We start from the raw sequence: 25,990 nt of genomic DNA, 5'->3' as shown, positions 1-25,990 counted from the left end.
GAACCCAACGCGGTGCACTGTTTTTGGGCAAAAAAAAAAAAAAAGGGCGAAAAGTTTTTTTTTTTTTTTTTTTTTTTTTTTTTCACCCGTTTAGCCAAGGTGCGGCGTCTGTATGACATCGCCAATGTGTTGACCAGCCTGGAGCTCATCAGGAAGGTTCATGTCAGAGAGGAAAGAGCCAGGAAACCGGCCTTCAAGTGGCTGGGGCCCGTGAAATTCAGCAGCTCTGGAAATATGGGTAAGAGTTAAAGAGAAGCTTAGACACAAAGGTCAAATACAGCCAGAAAACATCTGATCATCTGGATTTTACTGAAGGAAAAGTGGAAGAAAAGATCTGCTGAATGGAATCAGCTGATTTTAAGCTTGAGTGGTTATCAAACCTGGTTGCACTAACAATAATACTCAAGTGTGGACGTTGTTACTAAGTGAAGAGGACTCAAAATCAGCTACTTTTAGTTATAAAGGCATGCAGCAAAACAAACTATTTCCCGTGACATTTTCAAGCATGTCTGCGGTTCATGCAGGTTGTGAAGGAGAGCAAAACTAACAGATAGCAGGAAGTAGGAGCGCACCGATTGCAGTTTTCTGGCCGATCACTGATCTTCAAAAAGATCTGGCCAATAAAAAATTTTTTGCCTGAAAGGTTGCTAAATGTAGCTATAAATACAGCTAATGTAGCAAAGTCCCTAAGTTGGTGACTACAGTAGGGTTTCTGTTGTTGGCCGCCCATGTGCAGATGTGACCTTGTGGGTGGGTTTGTCGGGTTGATTTTAAGACTTTTGCTGAGGTAGGTAAGATTGGTTAGATAACATCGGTTTAAGTATCGGCTGATCTCCTACAGTTGAGGAAATCGGGCCATTTTATCAGTTTACGTCTAACAGGAAGGCGAAACACAGTGCAGCAAAGTAGATCTTTTTATGAAGAAACACACGATGCAGAGTTAAGTTAAGGATTTACATACTCGAAGGAATTCACATAGTTTTAGTAATGCTAACCATGCCATTATAACTAACATATAGTTAAGCTACCATGAAATATGAACCCTATAATTACTTAGCCTTTATTTTAGAATAGTAAAACTGCTTTACAGCTTTTGCTCAAACATCATAGCTCTTCAAGATAAATCAGAACCAAGCTTAAAAAAAACAATCAGAAGCCGGCCACAACATTCTGATTGGTGCATCTGCATCCGACATGCATGTCCAAAGCTTTACCTAAATTCCAGTACCGTTGCATTTCTTTTTTTTTTCTTTTTAACAGGAAGCACTTTGGATGTTGCACAGAGCGAGGCCACAGCAAATGAGGACTTCAGGAAAGCAAAGATGGCCCGCCATTCCTCCTTCACCATCACACCTGCTGCAGCCGGCGTGCAGCGGCAGGTCAGCTCCGCCCCCAGCAGCCCACGCCACCACCTAGCAGGTACCAATCACACGAGGATGCTAGCTTTAACTGTTATTTATTTATTTATTTATTTATTTATTTATTTATTAGCTCAGAACATGCAATTAAACTTGATATTCTGCACGCTGCAGGTATCCAGAATCAATCTTTGGATTACTCAAGAAAGACCATGACCAACAGCTCCGTGAGTCAGCTGCAGTGTGGGAGCAGCACAGAGTGAGTTCATACTAAAACATTCTTAAACTTTTTAAGTGCACCTTGTTAAAGAATTTGTAATATTTCATTTTTTGTGACATTTTTGCAGCGCTACAACCAGAGTTCAATGCTTTTTATTGAGATTTTATGAGTCGAACCAACGGGAAAGAGTAAAGCAGAAGGAAAATTAAACTAACTCCCAATCAGGTTTTGATTTGGACTTTGACTCGGCCATTTTAAACATACTGTGTTGTTTCTGTCCAGCAGTTGCCTCGGCATGCCGCTGTACGCCCAGCTCACACACACCGCCAGCAGCTCCCTGCCCCCGGCCTCCACTCACCCCACTGTTGTGGCCGCGCAGCCCTGCCCCGAGCACCTCCTTGTCCCCTCCCCGCACCTCTTGGCCTACCTGCCCAGCCTCTCACACCCCTCCGTCGTCATGCTCTACAAGCCGCCGGAGCAGCAAGAATGGGCGCCTGAAGGCCAGAGGTCAGCCAAGACGGAGTCTGAGGACGAGGGGAAGAGGAAAAGAGAGTCCGGTGAAAGTGAGGAGGAGGAGGCGGTGTTGAAAAAGAAGAGCAGATCTGGTTCAGAGACGTCTGAAAAGGTGAGGGGACAGTTTGTGGCGTTTTGGTTAAATCCTGTAGAGCTCTCTGCTCTTCAAGTCATGCATCTAAAATTAATTAAAATATCTTAAATTCATAAAAATAATAAAAAAAAAACAATATGCTAATCACAGGTCTTATGTTTTGTGGTAGCAGGACTACTTAATCCCTTATATTATATGTAGTCTTTTTTTTTTCTTGTGGGACTTTTCTGTCAGGCAAATGTTGAAGTCGCTTCTTAGTGTTTTGTGACTCGAGGAGGTTGAAGTTACTGGTAAACTTGCTGCTAATGTACCTTTACTAGCTAGCAAAGGTGTATTAGCAGGAACCTTTGGTTATGGTTCCTGAAGCAGGAAACAAAGGTAGGAGAAAAACTAGCTGGGCTAAAAAACAAAGATGGCTAGTCAAAAGAGCCAGTTAGCTGGACAACGTCCGTTTTTGGCATTGGATCACTTCTGTTTCCAACCCATACAATGCTACATTCATTCTGTGCAAAAACTCTTGGAACTACAGGGGTTACGGTCCTTTTTTTTTTTTGTACATTTCTGACATTATAGGAGTCTTAAATTTCATTCCTAATGGTCTTAAAAAGGTTTTTAAAAGTCTTTATTTTGAATTGGTGAATCCTGGAGAAACCCTCTGTTTGTGTTTCTGCGCAGACCGGAGCTCAGTCTCAAAGAGAAGCACCAATGTTCTCAGAGACCGGCAACACTTCTGCTGTAACGTGCCCCTCTGGCCAGCAGAGGGCCACAGAGAGTCGTGCTGGCCACAGCATTGGGGAGAACACACAGCCATCACACTACCTCTATGTCCCCAACAATGCAGGTAAAACATGCCACACTCAGAAAGCAGGCATTAAAAATATAAACTTATAAGAATAAAGAAATCATAGGCTCCTTTCTTCTCTGTGTCTCTTATTCAGGATTAAACAACTTCAACTTCCTTATCCCTGCTGGACAGCCTGCAGCCAACCTGTCTCTCCCTCCCAGCAATGTGCCCACCATGGCTCTGCCGTATGTCCTGGTTCCTTCTGCTGCGCTTTCTCACTACCCCCTGGTGGCTGGTGGCGTACAGCAGCAGCAAACGTCCGATAATCCCAGCGGTCTGCGTTTCAGTCTGCCCACCATGATCTCCCCCGCTGCCTTTATGGTGGGGACGGCGCCTCATAGCGTAATGGAGGCATCAGAAGTCAGCGTGCAGCATCTTCCATCGCCGGTCACTCCGGAACAGGGCAGACACCACGTGTCGGCAACGGGGACGCCGCGCTCTCCCTCAGGGCCCAGACAGAACGTCGGCCTTAGCACACCAGAACCTTCGGTATGGACCAGCTGTAGCCCTCTGTCTTTCTCTTTCTCCTGCTTCCATCTTCAGATTCACTCGTACCAAATGATGATGCTGCCACAGCCACGCCTGTTCTGCTGCATGCTATATTTTGTTTGATGGTCGAAAAGTTCTTTTTGGGTCTGGTCCGACCAGACCATTTATAGCTTGACGTACACACCTTCATTATGGGTTCCATTTGAAAAGTTACAGTCAAAAATAACTTGGATTATTTAGGAAAAATAAAATTGGAGTTAATTTCTCAAAGTCATATTTTCATCATGTTATTCATATTTTAATAAATGTCACAGCTCTATCTAATTAGCAAGCCAACTATCTTGCTCCTAACTAAATACTTGACTTGGAGGTAAGTTCTGATACGTAGCTAAACTTTTAGCTCCAAGCTAAATTTTTAGCTTGCTTGGTATGTATTTGGTTTCAAAATAAATATTTAGTTTGCTAATTGAGTTTAAAACCGTGACATTTATGAATTAAATAACAGGCCATATTATTGCTAGTATTTTTTTGAGAGTTTAACTCATACCTCCGCTCTTTTCACAGACTCCACATACCCCCAAGGAAACCACAGCTTCCTCTTCCAAAGCGTTCTTCCAGACCCCAGGAACTCTGGGAAGTGTAGTCAGTGCCGTGCCAGCCGCTCGGAAAAGAGGCTCCGCACAGAGGAGACTGGACGTCGGCCACTCCGCGGCGCCATAAAAGGAGAGTTTGCGTTTAGGCAGCCACTTTAAAGTGGGGAAACATTAACGAAAGCTTTTGGTGCTCACGTTTCCTGGAAACAAAAGAGAGAAGAAATGTTTTAGCAAAAAGATAAGACTGATGTTTATTTTTTTACTATGTATCACTCTGAAGATATTAGCAGATCAAATATGCCTCGAGGTTAGATTCCAGGACATTTCATGATAAATTAGCCAAGCGGTATTGCCAATCTACTGCCCTCTCGTGGTGGGGGTTGGTAACTTTTTTTAATTCAGCCTTAAGATTCCCTCCCATACATGATCAAGCTACCTAATTCTTCCTATTTTATGTATTAAAGCCCAACTAGTATTTATACTTTAGCTAATATATGTTAATTACAGAAGCTGTAGAGGGACACTTAGCTTTTTTTTTAGCACTAAACATTTATACGTAATATGCATCTAATTTTAAAGAGATCTTTAGCTGGCCCCCTTTGTATTGTGTTACATGAAGAAGGTGTAATAGGAAATCTGCTCTCGGTTAGTGGTAGGAATGACCTCGTTTTAGACATTTCTGTACAAATCACTAAAGTCTTAAATGTTTACAGCCTTTCAAGTTGATATTCCTCTTCAGGAGGAGGATGTTACTTATTTTATTTTCAGGGTAAACCTCAAAAGCCCAGCGCTAATACTAAGAATGAAATGTGACGATGCTCTCAGGTACTTCAATACTGGTACTGAATGAAATGTATTTATATCAGAGTACTGTAACAGACGTACAGGGAAATCGATCTTACGTGTTTTTAATCTTTGTTCTCACATATCCAGCAACCTTACAGATACCTGTGTTGGATGTTGACAGCTGAGATAAGAATGTCATTTTTAACCACTTTCTCTGGTTGGTTTTTCTTTCAGTCAACCCAACAGAAAACCTGGTGCTTATTCAGGACTTAGACACACCACTCTAACCAGTGGGTGTGCAGGTCTCCATTTTACAGGTTAATGTCAGTTATTAATATTCCTAAATAGCCATTTAAAGTGTTCGTGAGCAGAATGAGGGTTTCTGTGTTGCTCTCTCACTGTAGCGCTGCTCTCTCTAGTTCTGGGAGTGTACCGGTTTTTCTTTGATGCATTTCACAAGCTTCATTTTAATAAAATGTGTGATGTTTTTTTTTTTAGTTTTGTGTTACACGTGTGTTTTCAGTCTAACATCCCATTCAGCCAACAAGCAGCAACCAGTTTTTATCAGAACACAGTGGAGGACCAAAACGTCTCTGGAGGATTTTATGATGCAAATGGAGAATTTAAGCTTGGTGCAGAGCTTTGGATGTTGCTTTATAACATAATCCAGCTTTAAATTTCTCAACAAAAAAATTTTTTTTCTTAAAAAGATTCAAATAAATGTAAGCGCATTTTGTGTTTATCCATCACACACACAAAAAAAACGCATTGAAAGTTTTGGTTGTAAATTGGCCAATATTCAAATTAGATAATTTCATCCCAGTTCCCACATTTACGTAAATAATTTCGACATTTTGATCTTAGGTACTGCATATTTACATAAAAGTGTGTCCAGGCTGAGAACATCATCCATACTGACCCGTTGAAGATACTCGAATGATACAAGTTGCGACATTTATTTTTCCTTTGGGATAAAAGCAATGTTTATTTTTTTTAATTTATTTAATTGAATTCTAGTGTTCTCATTTTCAAGAAATTGAATTCAGGTGCAAGAAATAATTGCTTGAAATACTCCTAATAACATACTAAATTATTGAGAAACGGTGGTATTACATTTTGAAACGCCATGTTGTGTCAGTTTTTACGCCGAACCAGGGCTCGGCGCTGCCTCGTACCGTTGCGTCACACTCCGCCAGTGGTGATGAAGCTGCTCTGTCAGGTGCTCTCCGCCCGCTACGTCAGAGCTGACGGTGTTTTACCCAAGTGCTGAGCTCACTCCTCCCTGAAGCTCCTCCTCCCGGTGAAACAGTAGAAATGTGGAATATGTGGCATTTCGGCTTCGCCGTTAACCGTCTGGAACCTCCGAGGAAGCGTCTGCATTCAGGGTTAACGCGGAGCAGCAGCTAAGCTTTTCTAACCTCCGGAACCAGGACTACATTTTAATTGGTAACCACAATTTAATTTTAGTTTTCTGTCAACTAGAACACTCTTAATGATAAAGTTACCATGCTTGTGTTTATAGTATTGAAGGTAATATTTAGCTAGGTGCGGGGCTGCTTTCCAGCTGCATTTGCTGAGTGACGCAATGTTCATTATTTAGTGGATATAACTCAGTTAGCCGTAGTTTTTTTACGCCCAGCCTAAATATAAGGCACATAATACATTTCTTAAAGCTCAATTGCAGTGTTTAATATTTTACCCTTATTTAACAAAAAATATTAACCTTTCCCATGACGTGTACTGCGTGTTCTCTCATTTTTACCTTAAGAGTTCCACAATACTTGAGTTGTGTTAGTGTTGGTTCTGAAAAACATCTTTAATATCCACCAATTGTCCTCAGGCTGTTTCAGGTTCCCTTCTTGGGAATACTTGGTGAAAGCGGGATCAACTTGCCCACTTTAAACCTTAATACAACCTAACCAGGCCTTACTTCCTATTGGCCAGTTTCAGTGAACGTGCACCTTTCGCAAACCTGGATAAGCATCTAAAAAGTAAGCGGAAAAATGTATTTCCGGACTGTAACCGCTTTATCCCATCCGCAACTGTTTGTTCATTATCCATTCATCTCTCTCTCTCTCTCTCTTTTTTTTTTTAACAAAAGGGATTATGTGAGAATACTTAAATTTCTCATTCTATAAGAGATGTTTTCATCTGGCTATCTTCCATTCATTCATTAAAAGAATAGAGATGTATTCCTATTTCAATATTAAATTACCTATCCCATTCTTTAAAGAGTCATATCCATCCTCCAATCTCTTCCAGGGGGAAAAAAGGTATAAAAAATAATCTACATTTTCAGACTTTATTCACCATCTTCCTTTTAAAATGCTCTTCTATCCATCCATCCATGTTTGCAGCTTCCATATTGAAATATTGCAAACAAAGGCTAATAAAGAAAATACTGCCACAAAAAAAGTCAGAAAAAAATATGTAGCCACCCTGTAATCACCAACTGCTTGTCTTCTCTCCTGTTACTTTTTAGTAGGTCAGAGTTCACATAACTTTCATCCGTCAAACAGGAGTGAATCTACTAAGTCTGAAAAGAGCCTAGCTTCTCACTCAGGCTCTGTCATACGCTGATCCCAGAGCCGCTGCCGCCTGAGGCATGGCGCCTCGCTAACATTCCTCTGGGTATTAGTCTGCCCTCTTGTTTGGGTTGACCCTGTTTGCACAGCTTTGTTTTTATTTTCCTCCGTGTGGCAGATGCGGCCATGATTTGGAGTTGATGCCTCAAATTATGGACCGTTAGCGCAGTAACCGCAGGCTTTCATGGAAGGGGCGAGTACAGTGTCAGAATGCAGAACGGCCTTTTGTTGCGGGGCATGTCAAAGCAGGACGCTCACAATCTCACCATCTTTCCATAGAAAGACGCACAATGCCCAACTGGGGAGGAGGCAACAAGTGCTCGGCGTGCCGCGGAACGGTTTACCACGCCGAGGAGGTGCAGTGTGACGGGAAGAGCTTCCATAAATGTTGTTTTCTCTGCAGTAAGTACATCTGGAAAACGCACAATGGGGAGAGGGAGGTTTTATGAGAGCTCCGCTCAGCGTTCATGTAAATGGGGGGAAAAAAAAGAATAGTAAATAAGTCGTACTGTCACGGTAGCAAAAGGATATTACAGTGGTTATGAGGTCATGTTAACGGTGTGTGAACTCGCCACACCGAGCAAGTTAAAACTTGAAGCAAAGTCTTGCCAATTGCAAAAGATGATGGAGTGAAACTTCAGCTAAACCTCAGAGGAGTTATAGCAAAGGAAGACAACTTCTGACTTTGAAATGTCAAAAAAAATTTCCTAGAAAAAAAAACCTCTAATTTTGAGTTTTCTGGAAAAAAAAACATGGGACATTTCAGAGTTTAAAAATATGTTGAAAATGTTCGCCTCTTCTAACTAAACTTGCGAGTTTTTTTTCTAGCAAGTTTTCAAACTTTGTAAATCTGAGATGAATGTCAGAAATCTTATGGAAAAACACAAGAACATTTCTGAATGTTTTGTCTTTGGAAATTTGCTATTTTAAATTTGTTTTATATCTACGGTGGCCCTAACATGCCCTTCACAGGAATGACTTGGCTACATCAAGTTTCACTTTTTTTTTTCATGTTTTCACTTGTCATGGTGAATTCACACACAGTTGACATCCTTATCTTAAATGGCCTTAAACATCTCAGATTTCATCCATGACCCTGTAACTGCTGTACAGTCACTTTTGTTATAATGATAACAAAATAACAAAATCCACACTCTTACTGTTTTAAATTTTATGTGCCAACATAGGAAAGCCCAAAGACTCCACACTTTAATGATTTAGCCTCTTAAGTCTGCTTATGAAGACTCAGAAAACTGCTAAAAAGTCCAACTCTTCATCAGTGGAGTGTCACCGTTAGAAGAAGTGAATACATTAAAGTTAAAAAGTTGTTTCTAAACTCTTCCATGCCAGCACATGGCTGATCGGGTGTTAAGCCGATAGTTATGGAAATTTGCTGCATATATTTGTTTATCTGGAATATGGGAAGATGTGTGTTGGTTTCACAGCCATGAATGGTCATGGAAGCTGAACTCTCTCACCTCCTCATCAAAAGGATTTTTTTTTTTTTTTTTTGCTCAGGTTATTGAGTTCACGTTTTCTTTTTGTGGAGCGGCTGAACGATTTCACCCCCGTTTTGAAACTGGCCTTGAAGGAACCCTGATTAGGAGGATTACACGTGTCTGTAGACAAGAAGAAAATGATCAAAGCTGCAGAAAAGGTTTATTTTTCACGTAGTTTAGAAAACTTGCTTTATTAAATCATCTTTTAAACTCTTGTGTAGAGGTCTTTTTAGTCCTTCCCTTCATTTCTCTTGCACCATGAAAGACATCTTTATTTGCACACTGTAGAAAGACGGGGCCTCATACGACTCTCTGTACTCATTGTCCGTTTACTCACAGCCGAAGCCTCTGACCATAAAATTGATGATGTAACTGTACAGTAGTGAGGAGGAACAGTAAACACTGGGCCTAAACCTCGGAGATTCTCCAATTAGAGCAAAGACAAACAAGGTGGAGGGATTGGATGTGCTTACACCACAGAAACAATGCTCACCAGAAAAGGAGTCCTCCTGCCATTCAGTGAAAATCTTTGTCAAATGTCGGTCTGACTTTGATGTTATTTATCTACAAATTAAGGGAAACAGAATTGTATTCTGAAGAAAAGAAAAATGAAACCTAAATGGCCAGTCTGTTAAGTTTTTGAAACGTTTCAGCTCATGTCCCCCCGCTTCTTTGTGCGTGTCCCCAGTGGTCTGCAGGAAGGGTCTAGACAGCACCACGGTCTCCATCCACGACGAGGAGATCTACTGCAAGTCGTGCTACGGGAAGAAATACGGACCAAAAGGCTACGGCTACGGTCAGGGAGCAGGAACGCTCAACATGGACCGAGGCGAGCGGCTGGGAATCAAACCGGAGGAGTAAGTTGGCCAGCCCCATCGGTGCAGAATGATTACACAATTATAGGTTGTTTTTGTTACAAGGCCTCCTTTTGTCATTCTAATTCAGTCCAATTTTCAACTCCAACCTGACTCTTTTCAGTTTTCCACGTCGTTTCCAAGTTTTTGTAAATGAGCGGTCACAGGACCTAAGTGGAGCAGCGAGGTTGACGAGTTCTGTGGCTCGTTATGTGGAATGATGCTCATTAGATGTGGCTGCTGACTGAGACAACATGTCCTCATGCCAACCAAACACTAGCCAAGCTTCTCGTGGAATCAGTCCTTATAGCACTGCTAGCATATGTATCATTTTTTTATGAACAGCAAACATCAACCACACACACACACACACACACACACACCAATATAACAGGTGATTAGTTATGAAAGAGCTGATTATGTAACCCAAAGAACCCTGTTCTCACTCTGCCCTCTGTCCTTCACAACAAAGAACATTCACATTCAGTCATCTCTCAATAAACATTGGATCAGGGCTCCCAGAGTGGGGGAAGAGTCAGGCTTATGCTTCCGTCTTTAAAAAGAAAAACATGTTTATTCCTTTATTTTCTCATTTTTGTCACAATCAGGGTGTCTGTGCATCCTTAGTCTTAAAAGGTCATCATGTATCTAAAACAAGGCCTTAGAATTTCTTAAGTTCATTTTAAAAAAGTAAAATGGTCTTACCTGTGATTAGCATATTAATCACAGGTAAGACCTGTGATTAATATGTTAATCCCAGGTCTTACATTTTGTCTTGACAGCTCTATTTTAATCTTGTATTGTTTTTATTCTTGTGGGATTTTTTTTGTCTTGCTGAGTGGCATTCAGACCCATTTATTACGTTCTTTGACTCGAGGTGTTTACTGCTAACAAGCCCTTGGTAGCTAGCTAGCTTTTTTGCACTGAGTGTAATATTATCACTACTTAAAAAAAAAAAAATCCTAAATTTGAGGTGGTGAAACCTCAAATTTAAGTAGAAACTAACAACATCTCATTGTCAGATTCTTAACATCGATAAGGAAGAACCTGTTGAAAGGGATTTATTTCTCCAATATCGTCCAATTTCTTTCCTCCTCTAGGACCCAGACTCACAAACCTACAACCAACCCCAACCCGTCCAAATTTGCCCAGAAGTTCGGCGGGTCGGATAAGTGTGCGCGGTGTGGAGACTCGGTCTATGCAGCTGAGAAGATCATGGGGGCAGGCAAGGTGAGGCCACAACCACCGCTAGCATCGCTTTGCATGAAAACTTTCATCTAATCTTTTAAAATCAAAATACAATCTTACGAGTTACATTGTAATTGCATCGAGTCCTTGAACTTTTTGACATCATCTATTTATTTGTAAAAATGGAAAAATCTTCGAAGCAGCTCTGTGTTGTTCTGTCACCTAAAATCCCAATAAATCAATAGAAGCTTATAGCTGTGATGTACAGGGTCTCCATGCATCCTTAAAAAGTCTTAAGTTCATGTAACAAAAATGAAGGTCTTGAAATGTCTTACATTTTTAAATGAATTTTAGTCTTAAATATGCTAATCACAGATCTTCAGTTTTGTCTTGGCAGGACTACTGAATCGTTTAATCCTGTATATTCCAGGATTTTCTACCAGAAAGTTTGCGTTTGCATTCAGACATCTGGATCATGTTCTGTCTCAAGATGGTTGAGGCTACCAGTAGCTAGCTGCTGATGTATCCTTGCTAGCTAGCTTTTTTGCATCCATCATGGGTTGGTGCAAATTTATCCCGTTGGATGGACGATGTTTGAACATTTTTGTGGAAACAAAGATCTTAAAAAGTCTTTCATTTGAGTTAAACCCCGCAGAAACTCTGTAACAAAGTATGAAAAGGTGTCAACAGGGTGAAGCAGTGATGAACCTGCCAATGTGAGTGCTCTGCTGATTTACTACAGATGAGGTCACATTACACATTAGGAAATTAATGAACCATATAAACAAATCCTCATAATAATTGTTTGCAGAGAAGAGGGTGTTTTTTTGTTATTTAGAGACAGACCAAAGTATTTCCTCTAGCTGATGGGTTGTGGCTTCACTAAAGAGCTGATTTATGGGTCATGATGTAACCAGAAGCAGAGTCGTTAATGGTTTTCCAGATGAGAGCGAAGCCTTCAAGTTGGTGCTGAAACCCTAACCTGTAATTTCCAGAGTAATGAAGACACCGAGAGGAGCCCCAGGCTGCTGGGAAACTTTCCTTTATGGCTTTTAATGGAGGAATTTAGAGGTTTCAACCTACATCTGGAATCTGTTAAAATCACTTCTGCCTTACAAATCTATAAGGAGTTGTAAAGTTGATTTTTTTTTTTTTTTTTTTTTTTTTTTTTTTTTTGTGTGTGTGTGGACATTTTACACAAACCTCAATGAACTTTGTGACTTTTTTGTGAATCTGAAAGAAAATAAGATCTGAAAACTGAGGCAATCTAGCATGAAGAAAATTAGAAAATAGCAAGTGTAATGTTAAGTTTAACTCCATGTTGACTACTTTTGCCAATATCAATAACAAATAGCTGTATGTGAATGTGTTGTAATCAAACTGGCAAGCTCAACATATTGCACCATGTGCTGGGCAGCATAGTCATACTTTCCTGTGCAAATGTAAATAAGTGAGCAGAAATTGAACTAAACTGTCACTTTGGGCTTCTCTCTATGTAGCCGTGGCACAAGAACTGTTTCCGCTGTGCCAAATGCGGCAAAAGCCTGGAGTCGACCACTCAGACCGAGAAAGATGGAGAAATTTACTGCAAAGGTAAGACGGAAATGAATGTGATGTCATCAGTCATTTTGATGTAGCTTTGCTTTTTCTTTGAATAATCTACTGCAATAATCTCATCCTTATGTAACAACCAGATGACTCCTGAAGGCAATTTTCTTCACTAGTATAAGTAGAATAGGTTTATCCTAATGCACATGACTTTAGTCGTAAAAACATAAAATGCTGTAGGCAGAAGCAGGAAACTGTACATTTATCATAGTAAGCTAAGACTACAGCTGCTGACCTCTGAGAATCTGGTCCTCTTGGTGTTTGTCACGTTCCTCTCCTCATATCAACCTTAATTTTGTCGGTTTGGCTGGATTACATCAGCTTGGTCCCCGTCCAGACAGTGTTGTAGAAACATCCATTATTGTTGCTCTCCCTCACCACAATGACTCACAATGGTTTAGTTAAGCAGACGACACGCACAGACGTCAGCAGATGGATGTTCGCTCTGTGTCAAAATGACGCCTGGCACTGATTAGCAGCGCCAGGCTCAAAAAGATGCAGTGATGTGTACCGTCTCTTTAAGAGAGCAGAAAAGTCTCATCTGGCACATTGCTGTTGACAGATTTAAAGCAGGGCTTGGTTAGGAAACATGTCAACATTTCTTACTGTCTTCGGCAGCTTGCTACGCCAAGAACTTCGGCCCCAAAGGGTTCGGCTACGGCCAAGGAGCTGGCGCTCTGGTCCACGCTCAGTGATGCCACTCCCCTCCATCTCCAACTTGAATATTTTCTGACCACTTAGTATCCTGATGTCCTGTTGTGCTCAAAAAATGTGCTGTTCTAAATAAACACATAAACCAAATATTCACGTTTGACGGTATTTTATTATTAAAGCCATTAAAACTGAACCATGCCCATATGTTTACATCTGAAGCGGAGTTACAGTGGTATCTGAAGGTGGGCAGAGAGGCACTGGAGATGATTATGTGCTTTTTTTTTTTTCTTCTTCTACTATCCCACATGGTGAGGTGAATGATCTGGGATGGGGGGGTAGAGTAGACATTTGCAGCTGCTGGAAGATCTAGTGTAATATAAGATGGGTTTTGAGATCACAATGAGCCTGAAAGTGGTGAACCAAACAGCCAGCATTCACTGATGCCCACTTTAAAAAGAAAAACAAAAAAAGGCATTATATGATATGAGTCACATGTGAGGCATCCGTAGTGACATCAGTGATTAGCAACGGGTGTAGCTCCGCCATGACGACGGAACCGTCTTCTTGTGGTGATGCGAAAGCCGCTTCGTAGAATATAACCGCTCTCTATCCTTTAAAACTATTGCATGAACACATCTCCGCTTTTAGAAAAAAAGAAAATTGTATTTTTGCTTTACAATTTTTACATCCAGTGGTATAACAAAAACCCAGCAATGTATGACATTTAAAAAAAAAACAAAAAACTTGAGTTTGAAACATTCAAATATATTACACACCTGTTTGGGATGGCCCACCTGGGAGTCTGGCAACCTCCACTTACAACACACTGGATCTGAAGAATGACTCAAAAGCCCCTCCCAAAAAACTGGATGAACATAATGCAGAAACATACTTGCAAATACTTTAACATTCACTATATACAGACAAACGTGGCTTTTGCTGGCCCGTCACCACGGTGACCATAATAAGGGGGAGAAGGGAAGGGGTCCGTTGCGAGAGCCCAGCTGTCCTGTACATGCAGTGGAGAGATTCCAAGTACTTAAAGGGGAACGGGGCGGGCTCAAATGCCTATAGACAGCAGCGCCGGACATCACTAAAAGCTACAGTCATACAACATGGATTATAGTAATTTGACTGTCTCCGTTTAATGTTTAGGTCAACAAAAGAATAAAATAAAATCCCCAGGAGCACCTTCAACTAACACTGACAAAGGAGAAAACCGTTTATGTACAAATGCACAGTCTTTACTTCTCAGTCCCTCCTGCTGCAGGATCCACACACACACAGACACACACACACACACGCACGCAGGGGTTTCTGGGAAGAGAGGACCTTCCCCCCCACGTTTCTCCTCTCTGCTAACAATGGAAGTGTTGGTGTGAAACTGCTGGACCTCCTGTTCAGTAACGGCCAAATAAAACATATATTTATATATATATTCATCAAACTAAAATAAAAACACGATCAGTGCAACATCGTAGGCAGACAAAAAGACAACAAATAAGACTTTACAGCTTTAAAAAGAGAAACATCTGGAATGAGGCTTTCCTGTAAACTTCTTAATTCCTCTTCTGTTTCTATGAATAAATACACTCACCGTACCTGTTTTGTTTTCTAGTTATCCACTTTCATGTAAGCTACCCCTCTTTAAAATGCTCTCTTCCTTATAGAAAAAAAATTAAAAAATCCTACTCAGCTAAAATGATGTGAAATGTAAAAACGATGGCGCTAGAACATAGTTAATTTCTCTATAAATAGTTTTAAAATAAATAGACCTGTATCACATTGTCTGGAGGATATCTGTGGTCAGCGTGGTCACTGCTGAGGGAGTCTCAGTTCTACTTGGCCGCTGCACAGTTTCCAGGTTATTACAGTGGATGCAGCTTTATTTTAGCAGAAAGCGGTCGGGGTGGGGGAAAAGAAAAAAAAAAAAGTGGGATTCCTCAAACAGTTCCCTCCTGAAATCCCAACACTTTTCATCTGATAAGTTCGGCAAGTTCTTGTCGGCTCTGTTCGTTATTCAGCACGGTGCAAAAATCAAGACCTTTAAAAAGACATTCCCTTATTCCTATCAAACCGAGAGTCGATTCATGTTTCATTTCCCTAAAAATGGCTCCTTTATGCTTCCCTGGCAACAATTTAGCACAGCCAAACCGAAACATTCCCGATCCAATCATCATTCGAAACATCAGACACACAACAAAAACGGGATATGAAGTACGGGGAGGGCAGAAAGGACAATGCTGCCTCATCACCGAGTTTCAAGTCTCTGGGACAGACAAACGAGCTTTTATTTTAGAACTTTCCCCGCTCCGCTTGTGTTTGGCAGCAACACACTGTCCAAAAGGCCCAGGAGAGAAGGTGGGATCGGGGGGGTAAGTAGTAGTAGTAGTAGTAGTGAAAAAGGGCAGGGGTGATGATGATGCCCCATAACTGCATGCTTGTCTTGTCTAATTCTTCAGTCTTAAATCGGCAAAGGAGAGGTGGTCCGCAAAAACAAGAGAAAACCAAAATGAAGAAAACCGCTCCAGAGAACCGCATCGCTCAAAATTCCAGCGCCAAAGGGGGAGGGGGTAAATACTTCCAAAAAGCTTCGTTTTCCACTCTTCGCTTCCCTCCCAGACCCTCCGTTTTGTCTTCGTCCGCCACTTTCTTCTCTACACCAGCTGGTAGCCTGAGCCGGACGTCTGGTCGTAGTCTATTGTGTACTGCGTGGTCCAGTCCACAGTCACAGGCCGGATCAGGCCACAGCAGCGGATCTCGAAGAAATCTATGAGGTTTCGGATGCAGCCATGGCTAGAGGGGGGCACAAAGAGAATGTCGCAATGCCCTAGTTAGCTTAAGATAGAACAGAATAATCAGCATGCAGCTGGAAAACGGTATTAGAGCAGTTGCTAAAAACTAAATGGAAGCGGCACAACAACTGAACCCTGCGGCACACCTCTCCAGATGATACTTACTTGAAGGGGCTCTCGATGGATGTGGCTGTAACCTTAAAGTGCTTGTATCTGCGAGCGTTCATCCGCTCGTTTGTGGTGATTCCAAGAGCCGCGATCTAAAGTCCACAGAGACATGGTCAGCTGACATTCCAGACAAACACCAAACCGTGTCCCCTGCCTTCCACCCATTTTCATCTTGATGAAGCTGTACCTGGTAGAGCTGACACATGATGAGCACAGCCACCCACATGAAGTGGAAGATGCTGTTGAGGAACATCCAGAAGATCCAAGGCGAGCAAGAGGCAATCTGGGTCAGATAGAGCCAGAAGCCGTCCTTGGCGTAACTGGTGGCGCAGTGCATCTTCCAGTCTGGTGGGCAGAATCAGAAAGACGGGAGTTAGAAAGACGTTTGAAATTAGGAAAAGATATAGATAAAACAAAAAAGTGTGCAGAGCTTACAGGAGATGCAGCCATATATCATCCAGCAGATCATACAAAGCAGAAAGAAGAGATAGCCCATGAAGTAGCGGTGATTCCCACTTCCTGTAAAGGACAAAATATTTGATTTTATTTATCTATATGTTTATTGATAGTTTATTACTCCTACGGTACAAGTCGGTGCGGTTTGGTATGCTATATCGTCCATGTCCCTTAAAGTAGTGACCAATTACACCACACCATTGCTGGTCCACCTTTAGTTGTAGGTCAATAGGATGATGGTACGGAAAGGTTAGAGTGGAACTACTGGTGTCACTCAACACTGTCCATTGAGTGAGAGTCCAAATGTTTATGGAAACAATTTTCTGACTATGCCAAACCATAAATTACCATACCGAACTGATTGTTGCTGCACAGCGCAATGGAAACGAGACACAAGTATTGACGTTTTTCTCAATTTAAATCGTTCTCAAGGAGTCACGGACATACAATTCACATCAGATGTCAGCTACTAACTCAAGTAATTCACAGATACAAGGAAATCAAAGAATTTCGCAGATGAAGATATGGTTTAAGAATTTTAATTACAGGAAGTAATAATACTATTTATAGAACAGGATTGTTTCTGACCAGTGTCAATATCATTGTTCCAAAATTGCAAGCAACTACTTAAACCACAATTAGTGGTTTTTAATAATATTCGATGATCCCACAAGGTGAGGCGAGTGTAACACATGATGTTGTATTATATCTCTGAAGAAGTTTTAAAGCAGACTGTCAGAGGTTAAGATTACACAGATGGACCTTCTGTTTGTTCAGACAGTTTCCTCACTTTTAAACCATCATCCTGACCACAAGGTTCGAAAAAGGAAGTGTTCAAAGGCCCCCCTGCATAACTTCCTTCCACTATGGTCTCCAATCTGTTTTACAGACAACAATGACTCAAGTTTGCTTGTTTTTCCCTCCATTCTCCACATTGTTGGGTTCCTGTGGTCAATTGTAACCAGTTTTCCCTTTTCCAGGATGTTTGCTTCAACCCACCAGGGCCTGATGGAATACCATGAATGTTTAGATGCACGCCGGGTCTTAAAGAGTTAAGATGCTTACATCAGCTTCTCAATCTTGGAGGCTAAACAAATCCTTATAACCGACTTACCCACACAGTTCCCCACCCAGGGACAGTGGTGGTCAAACTTTGCGATGCAGCGGTTGCACACGGCACAGTGTTTGGACCGGATGGGCTTCCGTATCTGGAAGAAAAACAGAGCCAGATGAGCTCTGCTTTCTGCAGACAACTGCAGGACATAACAGCTTTCAAGGAGGAGCTTACCAAGCAGGTGCTGCAGAATATGCTTAGATCCAAGCTGCCTGTCTCGGCTAACTCCACAATTGTCTGAAGAAGAAGAAGAAAAATTGAACAGGAAATATTTACTCTATGGTCTACTCTACACTATACATTAGCAAGGATCACATTATGTTCTTGGACAAGGGAGAGGTACAAATCAGAATATTGTCACCAATCTCTTTAGCATCTTATATAAGCAATTAGCAGTGTGTGCATCTGCAAGACTTTAAAGCCTCATTTCAATTCTGGATTGTCAAATGGCCGCCAACATTTCTAAATCAACCATGTTCCATTACAGGCAGGCAGAAAGCCACACAGGCCAAAACAATGCAAGATGCAAGACTGCAGTACTTTATTTAGACTTCCTGTTATCTAGTATCTTGGGTTCTCTTGTAGCCTACATGAACTGTGTGGGGCTTTGTAGTCTCCAAACGAGGGTAAATTTTGCTTTCCTCATTCACAGGATGTAGAATCTGGGGCCTGGTAGGAGACAGAGACCCTTCTTTCCTCTAACACTTTGTGATAATGAGGGACAAAGAGGCCTAAAGCAGCAGGACAGAAAATCTGAAACATTATGTAACGCTGCAATGCAACACAGAGAGAAACATCAGCCAAGACTGTAATTCAAACTATAGCAGAGAGATTAGTGTTATATAATCACACAGTGATTATGAAGCTGGAAGGGAGGGATACCTTTTTCTTCTGCTCCTCTGACGCCTTAATGATTCCAGGATCAGATTTCCAGGATTTGCCAAAGTTGTAGAACAAAGCCAGCGTGTTGACCAGGAACGGCATGTGGACCGTGGCAAATGGAAGGTGTGCAGAGGGGTCAAGGCAGATACTGATAATATGGCTTTATTTGTTTTTTTAAAATTCTCTATGATTTTTACAGTGATCTGACTCATGACAACACCGAGCTACTAATTTAAAACCGACTGGAGTCGTTTTACAATGGTCACTTTTTATTCGTTTCTCTTGACTGAAGAGAACCGAAAATACACTGTACTGTGACTTTAAAACTTAAGAACGTACTGAAGTGTGATATTTGTGCTCCATTACACCCATAACTATGACCGTTTTGTTTCCTTTGTATTCAAAACTACGACCTCTATGTAAAAACCTGCAGCATTATTTTACTTTCATTTTTAAAGTCATTAGAAAGGCGGCAGCATCAAGAAGCCAAAGAAAACTAGAAACTGGTTTTAACCAAGAAAAGTTGGTTAAAAAATTCTTTTGCGAGTAAAACTTGCAGCATATATTCTTTTTCTTTCATGTTTTGTGATTCTTAAAAAAAAAAACCTGATTCGGCAGGTCAGACCTCAAAGAAAAGAGGAAATCGGTATAGACTGGGAAAAAAGTCGCTACAAGGTACAATGCTAGTTTCTTGTTTATACCAAATTATAAAATGAAAGTTCATCTTCATAGGAAAATAAGCTCATTAGTAACAATCTGAACTTGCTTTTGCTGCCAACAATGGCCTTTAACTATTGTTAAAGGTTTATTTTAACAATGAAAAAAGTAATGATTCTAATGGAAATGCAGTTAACTGTTTCTCAATAGCATTCTGAACTGCGTGGGGATGTTCAATGAAAACCAGGGGTGCACTGATAAATGCATGTGGAGACACTGCAGACACTGATGTATCCTGCACCAGCTCACCCCAACTTCCTTCCAAGAATTCATTTAGAAGCTATAAATCATGACTCGTCCCACTCAGGAAGAGAAACTTCTCCAGCTTCATCAGCAGCTGGGATTTGTTTGCACAAGCTAGGATATGAAGTGATCCATGCCTGCGTGTGACGCAGTCAGGGCAGCCAGTCACTGACGTTACTCTAACCATGGTGAAGGAAGGATGATCTCTGCACTATTTGCTGTAACTGATTTGACGGTGAGTCAGCGGCAGGAAACACTCCAGACAACGCCTTTGAATGACAGACTTCTAAAGAAACATGCAGATGTGCAAATTGAATCAGAATTATGAATCAATGATTCATATAAAACCAAGAGATTCATGTAACGCTGAGGAGCTTAATGTTATAAGGATGTGTCACCACCTTAATGTTGTGAAAGAAGGCCCAAACTCATCACCTTCATATTAAAACATCCAGTTTGAGCAAAATTTGATTAGCCAAAGACTTTCTGGAGAAAAGTTTTATCACCTGTTGAGATAAAAATTAGCCTATGAGGCTTACATGGCTAAATGAAAAATCTGTAGAATTTTTGCATCTGATTAAAAAGCAGATTTTTCCATGGCCTCCTTTTTTGTTTTGTGCAGAAAAACATCTGGATGACTACTTTAGGGGGAGATAACTACTAAATTAACGCCTGCTGAAGCTCACATGGTTATTTCTTATTATGTCTACACTCTAGTTAAAGGTTGACAAAATGATCTAGAACGTGATGTATGCATCAGCTAGTTTCTTTATGTGACTGAACAGTGCGATATGCTAAGTGTTAATCTTTCTGCAAGTAGCTGCAAGCTAACACTGAAGCCAGCAAGAACGAACGGAACTGAAAGTCTGGGTTTAATAGGAACTAATTTCCACATGACTAATGATCCATGTGCGATCACTACGCCATGATTGACTTTCTCTCTTTACAGATGACTGCACGTGTGCAAACATGTCTGCTCAAGAGCATTTAAGCAACTGTAATGGATGTAATGTTAATGCACCGTTGGCATTGCAAACATTCGGTTTTCTTCTTAGCTGAGCTCAGGTCAACAGAGCAGTCAGCTCCCTCCCACATTACAGAAGCAATGAGGTGTGAAATGAATGTTTCCCACAGCAATGATACCCTTATCTCACCTGGTGTAATTAGAAGCTAGTGAGCAGAAAGGTTAAAACGCGAGTACCGGTCTGCTGCGGCCGGTTGCCGTGAGAACCAAACACGTGCTGCGCCCGGAGCGCCAGTGTCAGGGTGGAAGGATATCATTCCAGAACCAGTAAAACCAGGTGGAGTACATCCAGAACTTGGTCGCCAGGTAGATTCCCAGAGGCAGAGCGCTGTGCATGGAGTGGTCAAAGAAAGCCCTGCAGAGGGAGGGGGAGGAGGAATGGTTGCCGTTAGCAGCAGCTTAGCCGCGATTGCACCAGAGCATGTTGGAGTTTTCTAAGTTTTTCACTGCCAAGTATGTGCATGCACACAGTAAGGATGATAAAAGGTTCCTTTATGCTCCTAAAAAGTTAACTTTAACTAAACAAGGGAAAGTGTGGAATCTATTCTTATTTTTCTAAGCTGGGACGTACTTGGAGAGGAACTGCACGGCGACCCAGACGCCAGCGTACATGATGCCCTTGATCAGCCAAGAGTCGACGTCCAGGTCAGCGATGAAACCCACCAGCCAGATGACGACGAATGGAGTTCCCAGCATCACTTTCTGTCTGAACTCCTTATTTACAAAGGAAAACACAAAAATTTTAAAAATGCATACATAACTCAAAAATATAAAAATATAAACTACGTTAGAAAATAAAAGTATCAATGTTAATGAGTTTGTTTTCAGCCTGACAGCAACGTCCAGCAATGTTGGCCACAAATGAGCTGAGACACGTCCTGACTTTACCATATAAATATGAACTGAAGGCAACTAAAAGACTCTTTTAAAGATAAAAAGCTGCTTTAAACAGTAAAGTCAGCATACAGTCTTCTTATCTATTGCATGAGTACAAGGTGAGTCTAGATCTTAGCAATGAAAATGCAGTAAACAGAAAAAACTGGAGATATCTGCAGCCTTTCTACCTGACCTCTGTGACCACCGCATAGTAACACTGGTTTCTCTAACTGTGATTGGCTGATATTTGCGTGTGAAATCGAACTCATCTACTTCTGCAAAGGTCTGAAAATCTATCACTCTGACAAAAACCAGAATCGCCAGGTCAGATTTTAAACATATTTTCAAAAAAATCTGTTTTTGGCCACAATAAATTACAGTAGTAATACTTAGAGATCCACCGATGAACTAGAATAAAACTGAAATCGGACAGTTTTCTGTGTTTCTTTTTCTGTTCATTAAATAAAAATAAAAAACACTTTGGTCTATAGAAAAATCAGCTAATTCCTTGTAGTTTGATGCATTCTTTTTAGTTTAATTCAATAAAAAAATCAAACAAAAACAGTTAGGCTCTTAACAAACTAGTCCAAAACACAAACTCTTTTTAATCAGACTTTTTGAGTTTCCATTATTATCAATAACATACCACAGAACAACATTTCTCCAGAATACACAGAAGTTGCTGTTCTACAACAATACACTGCTCTATAACAACTAAATATGACGGGAACATTCAGCAGTCTCAACCTGGAATTATTTGTAAAGACATAAAAGAAATTGAATGAATAAGTTCTGGGACCATCTGATAACTACAGTAATGTGAATGTAGATAAAAGCCAGGCGTGTTGCAGGAATCTAAAACTACTATAGCAAATCTATGCAGACAATGGAAAGCAAGCTAATTTACTTTCATGAGCTAACATCCCAACAGGTAAGCAGGGAGACAACAAATCATTTCAGGAGAATTAATAAAGATAATAGTTGAACCTTTGAGACAGTCCGGAGTGTGTTTTGGCTCGTCCGCCCACTCATGTTAAGCTTAATGATCAAATGTCAAATTCAGGCATGTTTAAACGCTGCTATGGGATTTGCTACTTAATGAAACAATTGGAAGGAACCACCCAAGGTTATCCGAACAAAGACAACAGACTGGGACACTCCTGGCTGTTCTATCCTGATTTCCTTTAGAAGCCTTTTTGAAAGGAGATGTTTCTGGACAAGCAGCAGTCTGACCAGCCTGGGATGACAATAAATATCTCTGAATAAAGTTGGAAAGGTACATTCAGTCTGAGCATACCTCCAGCTGCCGTGTTCACTCTTAAACAGAGATTAGTGATGATTCTGATAAACTCAACAGCTACAATAAAATGTGTACCTTGTCCATCTTCAGTCTCTTCAGATATGATGGGCTGTCGTAACCTTTGGCCTGCCGCGCTTCCTGTAAGTGATTGATCATCCAGACATTCTTCCTTTGCTTGGCGAGGTCCAGAGGTGTTTCGCCCTGAAGGTTGGGGAAAGAGCAGTCAGTACAGAGCATGGCTCTGGTTTAGGGCTGAACGGTCCAGGAAAGGTCGTTATTCTGTCAAGCAAAGTATTTTTGCTCACAGCGATATATTATTACCTAAATATGAAAGGGGGGGGGGGTCATTTAAGTTCATGATTAGATATCAAAACTTGCCATTCCACACAGAGGGATATATTATAAGCATTTATTTCTGATTATTTTGACTATTGAGCTAATCGAAAACAACAAATTTAGTTTCTTACAAAATTTGAACTTTGCATTTAAAAAGAAAGTCTATGTAGGGAGGGCTTAACCAAAGTCTATACCTCAAGAATCCTCCCCTGGTTCCTGAATAGCCTTCTGAGTCAGCAGCAATCCTGTTGTTTTCCACCGCACTTTTTCCTTCCACTAAACACCTCATTAAAAATCCATGGAATCCGACATTAGAATAACCTGCAGTCAGTTTCTGTGTTAAAAATCTTTTTTTTTTGTCTTTGAAACTAGTCTTATATTTTTATTTTCTCAGAAAGTTAGGGTTTATATTAGCCAAAATATATCAGAGCATAATGACTTTTTTCCATTTAATTCCTGAACTGAATGAATTTCTTGACGATTTTTACACTGACGGCTGTGTAAACGAAGGGGGAAAGCATCACCTTGATGTTCTGCGCGTCAACGTTAGCGTTGGCATCCAGCAGCAGGCTGATGACGGTGGTGTTACCGGCCAGCACGGCCCAGTGCAGCGCCGTGTTCTTGTGATACTTGTCGCCCAGATTGACCGACACGTTAAAGGTCAGCAGCAGTCGGGTGGGGTCGACGCTGGAATGAAGGGAAGAGAATAGGGTCAAAAATAGAAGAGGTCCTATCTGATAAAGATGGTCATCTACGTAGAGCTTTCAGAAAACTACAAGTGTTGTAGCTTGTCTGGGCTTTTATGTAACAAATTTTATGATTTTTTTTTTTTACGTTCCGAATGGTTTCCCCACTATGATAATGTACAGTAATGTAACAAAAACACGCTACTCAATCAATCAATCAAATTTTATTTGTATAGCACATTTCAGCAGCAAGGCATTTCAAGGTGCTTTACAAAATTAAAGAACAGAATGTACAAACATACACACCTGTGTGTCCTGTAAGCTGCCCACATGAGAGGAGTCATGCCGTTCTGATCCATCATATCCACATCCTGGCACAAAACAGAAAAAGAATCATAGGATCACTGGAAGAGGATGCAGAATAACAGGCTAAAAAGTGAAGCAATGGGCGCCCCCTAATGGAGAATACTGGTAAAAAAAATGTTTTTTTTAAAAATACTTTTTTATTTCTTTCCACACCTGAAAATAAAATATGCATTATATTTTTTACAAGATTACTTCAAATAACATCCGTGTCTGGCTTCATATTTAAGAGGAAAACCATCTAATGACCATTATGTGATAGATTGTTAAACCACTGATTAATTTATTATAAAGATGCAGCAACCTGTTTTTCATCATCCCTTATTTGCAGTTGCACAAGAGGCGACATCACACTGTGAGGTTTGTATTTCTCATGGTCTGATGTAAAAACAGAGTTCAGCTATTACTTTTAAAATAAGGAAAACACAGAGTGGACATTTTAAACCAGGGTTTAAAATGGGCTTTTTAATAGCTAATATTAGCATTAGCATTGTTAGCATTATTAGGAGCAGTTTCTGCATATTTTTCAGCTGCATATCCTACTTCAGAATGTTTCAAACTGCCTGTTATTTACTGCACTCTGGCATTCTGAATTATCACTTTTGTAGATAATATTTTTCCTTTAAATAGACCAAAATGTAAAAGAAGATAAATCTGCATTCATTTTATTAGTTTACACTAAAATGAACCATTTTCTTTACTCAGTATCAGGAGTGTTCTTGCCAGCAGCATCTTTGCTTGTTGTGCTTATGTACGGTGCAATTGCTAATTGGAACACAGTTGTTTTGAAGAGTGTGTGATGGGTCAATCACTGATCATGAAATCAGTCAGATTGGTAAGTAGTTGGTTCTTTGTTCTTCCTACCTGTCCTTTGGCAATGAGGTATGCCACAATAGAAGTGTGGCCGAACTGGGCAGCCAGATGAACACAACTACAACCTTCCCCATCGATCAAAGATGGGTCTGCGCCATACTTCATGAGCTGCACCACCATGGAGAGATGGCCTTGTCTGTAGAAGAGGAGTACAAGACTTTAAAACACATACAGATAATTCTTCTACACCACCCACTGATTGGGGGACAGAAAGATATCACATGCTTGCGACCAGCATGCGACAAACTAGTGCATCACAGTTGTTATGGCACAAGGACGATGCAACTTTAGGAATTTGGGTTTAACCCTGTTTGCCCAGTAAGAGTAAAACTGGTGGTGGAAAAGCGCTATGATACACCGGACCATTAAATAGTGCACAACCATAGTGCCGTACCACTCAGTGGAGGATTACTGAGGTTTGCTGGGTTTACACAAGTTTCACTGACTCAAATGTAAGATTTCTTAAGTCCATTAGGAATTAAATTTAAGATCTATATCATGACAGAGACATAAAACAGAAATACTGAACAACATTGAAATTATTAGAGTACTTTTGTGGCTCTTGGCAGCAGTTTTGTTCTTCTTGCATAGCATATGTCTTTCTAGCTAGCAAGCAAACAGTTTGTTGCGTGATTGAAAAGTCCCACAAGAAAAAAACACGACAAAAATTCAAGACCTGTGGTTAGTGTATTTAAGGCCAACTTACATTTTTCTTTAATGCATTTAAGACATTTTAAGGCCTTAATTTTAGATGAATTAATTTAAGACTTTAAATAACTAAAAAAAAAAAAAAAAAAAAAAAAAAAAAAGAAAAAAAAAAAATTTTCAATAAAATTAAGGAGGGGTTTACTAAAATCCATCCCCTCTTGGTT

At 40.6% G+C, this 25,990-nt stretch overlaps 3 protein-coding genes across 4 annotated transcripts in view; 2 read left to right on the top strand and 1 right to left on the bottom strand.

The window, feature by feature from the left end:
- The window catches only part of e2f7 (E2F transcription factor 7), an 11,560-nt gene extending 6,161 nt beyond the window's left edge, over positions 1-5,399 (top strand). Inside the window, exons 7-13 of one of the 2 annotated variants that reach the window (XM_015041383.1) lie at positions 95-238; positions 1,261-1,419; positions 1,533-1,617; positions 1,864-2,203; positions 2,861-3,026; positions 3,124-3,518; positions 4,083-5,399. In XM_015041383.1, coding sequence (XP_014896869.1) covers positions 95-238; positions 1,261-1,419; positions 1,533-1,617; positions 1,864-2,203; positions 2,861-3,026; positions 3,124-3,518; positions 4,083-4,238 — 1,445 coding nt within the window. In that variant the 3' untranslated portion in view covers positions 4,239-5,399. Of the gene's footprint in view, positions 1-94; positions 239-1,260; positions 1,420-1,532; positions 1,618-1,860; positions 2,204-2,860; positions 3,027-3,123; positions 3,519-4,082 lie in introns of both variants that reach the window. The other variant, XM_015041382.1, reaches the window with a different exon arrangement.
- A 747-nt stretch (positions 5,400-6,146) lies between these two features.
- On the top strand, positions 6,147-13,430 carry csrp2 (cysteine and glycine-rich protein 2). The gene is made up of 6 exons (XM_015041380.1): positions 6,147-6,343; positions 7,762-7,884; positions 9,670-9,838; positions 10,936-11,065; positions 12,523-12,616; positions 13,250-13,430. Exons 2-6 carry the CDS (start codon positions 7,773-7,775, stop codon positions 13,324-13,326), a joined length of 582 nt encoding a protein of 193 aa, XP_014896866.1. The 5' UTR covers positions 6,147-6,343; positions 7,762-7,772; the 3' UTR covers positions 13,327-13,430.
- Positions 13,431-13,560: 130 nt separating this feature from the next.
- zdhhc17 (zDHHC palmitoyltransferase 17) overlaps positions 13,561-25,990 on the bottom strand; it is a 23,310-nt gene continuing 10,880 nt past the window's right edge. The window contains 13 exon segments of the mRNA XM_015041379.1: positions 13,561-16,081; positions 16,246-16,340; positions 16,436-16,593; positions 16,684-16,767; positions 17,819-17,912; positions 17,993-18,055; positions 18,701-18,825; positions 20,939-21,039; positions 21,256-21,398; positions 22,936-23,061; positions 23,721-23,883; positions 24,189-24,253; positions 25,110-25,254. Of these exon segments, the coding sequence (XP_014896865.1) occupies positions 15,943-16,081; positions 16,246-16,340; positions 16,436-16,593; positions 16,684-16,767; positions 17,819-17,912; positions 17,993-18,055; positions 18,701-18,825; positions 20,939-21,039; positions 21,256-21,398; positions 22,936-23,061; positions 23,721-23,883; positions 24,189-24,253; positions 25,110-25,254 (1,501 nt within the window). The 3' untranslated portion in view covers positions 13,561-15,942.

Source organism: Poecilia latipinna, unplaced genomic scaffold, assembly GCF_001443285.1.
Source record: "Poecilia latipinna isolate Pla-1442-1.1 unplaced genomic scaffold, P_latipinna-1.0 Scaffold548, whole genome shotgun sequence".
NCBI classification, from domain to species: domain Eukaryota; kingdom Metazoa; phylum Chordata; class Actinopteri; order Cyprinodontiformes; family Poeciliidae; genus Poecilia; species Poecilia latipinna.
The sequence above is the reverse complement of the archived record's forward strand: the minus strand, read 5'-3'. Positions and strand labels throughout refer to the sequence as shown.

What these genes read in the sequence shown, in the direction of transcription:
- csrp2 (XM_015041380.1), top strand. Translation starts at nt 7,773, where the DNA reads ATGCCCAACTGGGGAGGAGGCAACAAGTGCTCGGCGTGCCGCGGAACG. An exon ending in AGATCATGGGGGCAGGCAAG is followed by an intron (nt 11,066 to 12,522) that starts GTGAGGCCACAA and finishes CTCTCTATGTAG; the next exon opens with CCGTGGCACAAGAACTGTTT. An exon ending in TGGAGAAATTTACTGCAAAG is followed by an intron (nt 12,617 to 13,249) that starts GTAAGACGGAAA and finishes TGTCTTCGGCAG; the next exon opens with CTTGCTACGCCAAGAACTTC.